The 4813-nt window shown below is 38.7% G+C and overlaps 1 gene segment (V, D, J or C); it reads right to left on the reverse strand.

Annotated features, from left to right (window-relative positions):
- Positions 1 to 658: 658 nt before the first annotated feature.
- LOC112448415 (T cell receptor delta variable 1-like) lies at positions 659 to 1838 on the reverse strand. The segment is given in 2 exon segments: positions 659 to 1477; positions 1693 to 1838. Coding segments are annotated over 2 exon segments (621 nt in total).
- Positions 1839 to 4813: the final 2975 nt, after the last annotated feature.

Genomic DNA, 4813 nt, shown 5'->3' on the forward strand with positions numbered 1-4813 from the left:
ATAAAAGAGATATCAGATGACACTTGTCTTTCTCTGTCTGACTTACTTCACTCAGCATGGCACTCTTTGGGTCCATCCATGCCACTGCAAATGGCACTGTTTTGTTCTTTCTCATGGCTGAATAATATTCAATTGTATATATATGCCATATCTTTTTTATCTATTGTTCCATCATTGGACATTTAGGTTGCTTCCATGTCCACCTACTGTAATTAGTGCTGCAATGAACATTAGAGTGCTTATATCTTTTCTGCTTGTATAGACTACTCCATCAACTCTAGCAACTGCCTGAGTTCTAATCTTTATATATAACTAATCTCTTATTCGACATCACTGATGGTCTGCTTCCCTGATTGTACCTTAAGTGAGACAAGGTCTAAGAAGAAAGGGCTAAGGAAATGATTTTCATAACGATTCCAGATAACTATACCCAGATTTGTGATGTGAGTGTATTTTAGTGAAGCAGTCACTTTAAATTATTATGGAGAAAGTTTATAGCTTTAAACAAGTTTACACATGTTCTGTATGATTGATTTAAAGTTGAAAGTTCAAGAGAAGAATGTATTAGTAGAAAGTTACTGTGGACACCTGCTTCCAAATATAGAAAGATCTTTGATTTACTTGAAGAATTAACTACAAAGTTTAATGAAGGGAATATTTATAGATTTGCAGGCAGGGTTAAGGAAAAAACAAAGATACTAGCAAGAGCTGAAAGCCTGTATCAACCTGGGCAATCAGAGGAAACTCTTAGTGAAAGGGAAGGCAAGAGCTGTGAAGTGGATCCACCAGAAAGGAGTTGCAGGAGATAAGATGTGCTTTCCCAGTTCTAGCATCTACTGGCCTCCTGCTCAAATGGGGGACCCAAAGCAGTGGTGGGAAACTGGGGACCAAAGGCAGGGAGAAACCACAGTGATTCCCTGTCTTCTTCAGGCTCCAGTTCCTGTGGGGCAGGCCCACCTGGTTCCAGCTGTAGCCTGGTGATCCACCTAGAAGGAGCTTTTATTTAGAATTAAATCTTCTGATCCAGACCACAGATGAAGCAACCACAGGACTACCATCTCTCTTCTGGGATGTGCAGATGTGCACTTCAACTGACGTCCTGAAGCAGTGGGGCTCTCTCTTATTAAGCTCTGGGGTTTTTGTTCAGCTTTTCCCATTACTTCAAGCACTGTGAGCTCCCAAAGAGCACAGAAGTACTTTGCAGAGTCTTCGAGCTGTAAGGCTGAAATGATAAGGCTGATGGATTTATCTGCTTTCTGGAAGTTTACAGAGTAGCGGCCGTTCCTTGCATTACCGACTTCTGAATACTGACGAATAAGCAAAGTCATCTCTCCCCTGGGAAGCTGTTTATACCAAAAAATGTAGTAGTAGTCCGTGGTCCAACTTACTTCATATCGACAATTCAGGGTGACTGTCTGCCCCACTTGACTGGATACAGCTGTCTGGACTTGAGTTACTTGCTGGGCCACACTGGATCCTATGGGGAAAAAACAGAAAACAGAGATGAAGTAGTAAATAAAATAGTGTGGGATTTAGATTAATTTAGGACCCAGAGACAAACCAAATTGAAATTATAAAATGCTTCTTTTTCTCCAACCCTCCTTTCCTCCCCAAGTCCCTGTGAAGTACCACATGTCCGTATGCAGCCCTTTCACCCTGAACTCTCACACCCAGGCTTGGAAGCATCCCTACCAGAGAAGGTGATGGCCAGGAACACCCAGAGCAGCCTGGAGAGCGGCATGAGGCATGGATTCCCCTGCACAAATGTGCTCAGTTCTGCCTCAAGCTGAGAGTTCAGTGTCTCTGTAGCCTGGCAGCACATATACGTAGTACCTGTTCCTGTGTGACTCCCTCAAACAGGAAGTGGAGTTTGTCATGTTCATAGATCACATGGTCTTTTTCACAGACGGGAAAAACTTTTAGCTCACAGATGTTTAATGTTCTAATTTTCTTTCCCTGATTATTATGTTAGGTAGATCCTGAAAGCGTCATGGAGAAAGCCATTAGTATTATGTGTGTGAGGGCTTCCCTGATGGCTCAGATGGTAAAGAATATACCTGCAATTCAAGAGACCCTGGTTTGATCCCTGAGTTAAGAAGATCCCCTGGAGAAGGGAATGGCAACCCACTTCAGTGTTCTCGCTTGGAGAATTCCATGGATAGAGGAGTTTGGTGGCTATAGTCTATGGAGTCCCAAAGAGTTGGACACAGTTGGGTGACTAACACACACACACACGTTAAGGGTTTGAGCTGAGAGAAACAGAAGACTAAATAAGTTGACATACACTGATAATAATTTTGCCAGCCCATTCAAAACATATTAGTATACACTATGAATCCTTCCTGTAATCTACTTACTGGTCATTCTGGTCATTCATTTAGCCAATGCTTATATTTCTTTATCCAGAATTTAATGACTCTTTAAAAAACCACAATAAAACAAACTGACAGATCTTTAGCTTTCTTATGTGTGTGCTGTGCTGTTGCTTCAGTCATGTGCAACTCTTTCCAATCCCATGGACTGTAACCTGCCAGGCTCCTCTGTCCATGGGGATTCTGCAGGCAAGAACACTGGAGTGGGTTCCCAACACAGGGATCAAACCCTCATCTCTTGCACTGGCAGATGGGATCTTTAACACTATCACCACCTGGGAAGGGCCAAGAATACTGGACTGGGTTTCCATGCCCTGCTCCAGGGAATCTTCCTGACCGAGGGATTGAACCAGCGTCTCATGTCTCCTGAATTGCCTGCTGGGTTCTTTACCACTAGCTCAACCTGGGAAGCCCTTTAGCTTTCTTGACAAAAGGCAGTCTTTTCCAAAATAATTAATGTGTCTTTTTCTTTTCTCACTTGGTTCTAGGTCTTTGTTTATATTTTTCAATAAATAAAGTGACTTCAATATCAAATGATAAAACATCACTCCTGACTTTCAGAATCTATTCAGTTGTATGTGTTTTTTTTTAATGAAATGCTTAACAGGAAAAAATATTAATCTTTGAAATCTGACATTGAGTTTTACTTAGTAGACTTTGAAGAGCATCAGTATATTCAATCCTGCTGCCTTTACAAGTAGAATTGTATTTATTAGATCAGGTGTCCTTAAATTGTCCTCATGTCATATTTTTTACCCCAAAGTGTTCAGTTTCTCTTCTCAGTGGTTTGTTATTTTTCTCTGTAAGGTCAAGTTAAGCATGCTGACTTTTTCTGTGCCACAAGGCTACAGTGTGCTCTTACAAAATATGGTATCTGTAACACTTAGCAAACGTTGACACCACACTATTTGGTGACTGAAGTTTTGTATACTGTACATGATCATGTAGAATGTCATTGTCAATCTTCCATTTGATTTCATTGTTTTAATAGATGAATTAATATAAAAGAACCAAAGGCAAATAGACAAGTAGAAAAGAAAGTACAGAAAGATCTAAAACAGTGCCAGTTCTTAGATTTTAGTCGAAGTAACACATTAATGAGTGATGCAGGGAGGAGAGTTTATATTTAGTTGAGACATCTAGTCCTCTGTTCCATTTCACCTCTGGGTGTTGGCAGGCAGCAGATGTCCTGGTTTCCAATTATTTGTAACTAAGTCGAGGACACCACAAATGCCCACAACAATGCAGGGAGAGCATGAAGGTGGTTTTTCCCCTTTGTTGATATGGCCTTGCTCTGAGTTCCTGACAGTAATGGTGCATGTTCCCTCAGCTGCATTACACACTCTGACTCTGAAAAATGTAGCTTCTGGCTGGATCAAGTCTGAATGTGCTGACACTCAGGTTGGAAGATTTAGACTGTCCTAAACATTGTTCTGCCTTCCCTTGTGATTTGCTAATAAATGATAATACCTGGTAAAGGACAAGCCAGAGTTTAATATTGAAGGATGAAGTTGAAAGAGATTTTTTTACTTAAAACTTCCAAATTTAGTAGTAAATTAATCTGTTTTAAAATCTGGGATGTTATCTGAAATAAATTTATTATGAATCATTCTGGGATTCCAAATATTAATTCAAGTTCTGATTATTCTCTTGCCTTTCTGATTTTGATTCTAAGATGAATTATAAAACTGCTCCCTAGTTTCCCTAAAAAAGACCAACAATAAGCCATGAACTCCCTTTTCTTCCCACTTACCCACCAAACCACGTGAACTGGTAACTTTAGCACATAACTTCAAAATAGCAAATATCACACAGACAAATGAATGCAGAACAGGCTTCTGACTTCTGTAATCTCTCCAGTTGAGTATTAGAATACCAAATGGTAATGGCTGTAAAATCATTTCATTTGTGATGTAACTCTGTGATTAGCTTATTAAAGGTTTAGGAAGCAAGAACCAATGGGTCTTCTAAATTCAAATATTTGACCATGTTGCTGTCATGAATGCAGTTATACTCTTTAGTACAATCTTATAATTCTCATTATAGTTGTCATGAGGACAAAACTTCTCCTAAAATGTTGCATAATATATGGTATATATATAGTGTTAAAATAAATATTAATATATATATATAATTAATAAAATTAATATATATTTCTAAAATAAAAATATTTCCCTTTCTTGACATTGAAGGAATGAAAATTCTATTTCATTTTATTCTGAAATTTCAACTAATGAAGTCATTTACATCAAATTAATCAAATTTCAAACATTTTATTTTTGTTTCAACACCTCATAAAGAAACCCCAATAAGAATAACTTATTCTTTTTATAATTTTATTTATTTATTAATTTAGAGTGTTTGGGTCTTCATTGCTACACAGGCTGTTCTCTAGCTGCAGAGAGAGGGGGTTACTCTGTCGTTGCACTTCGCATTGCGGT

The sequence above is a fragment of the Bos taurus genome, chromosome 10, assembly GCF_002263795.3.
Source record: "Bos taurus isolate L1 Dominette 01449 registration number 42190680 breed Hereford chromosome 10, ARS-UCD2.0, whole genome shotgun sequence".
Lineage (NCBI taxonomy): Eukaryota > Metazoa > Chordata > Mammalia > Artiodactyla > Bovidae > Bos > Bos taurus.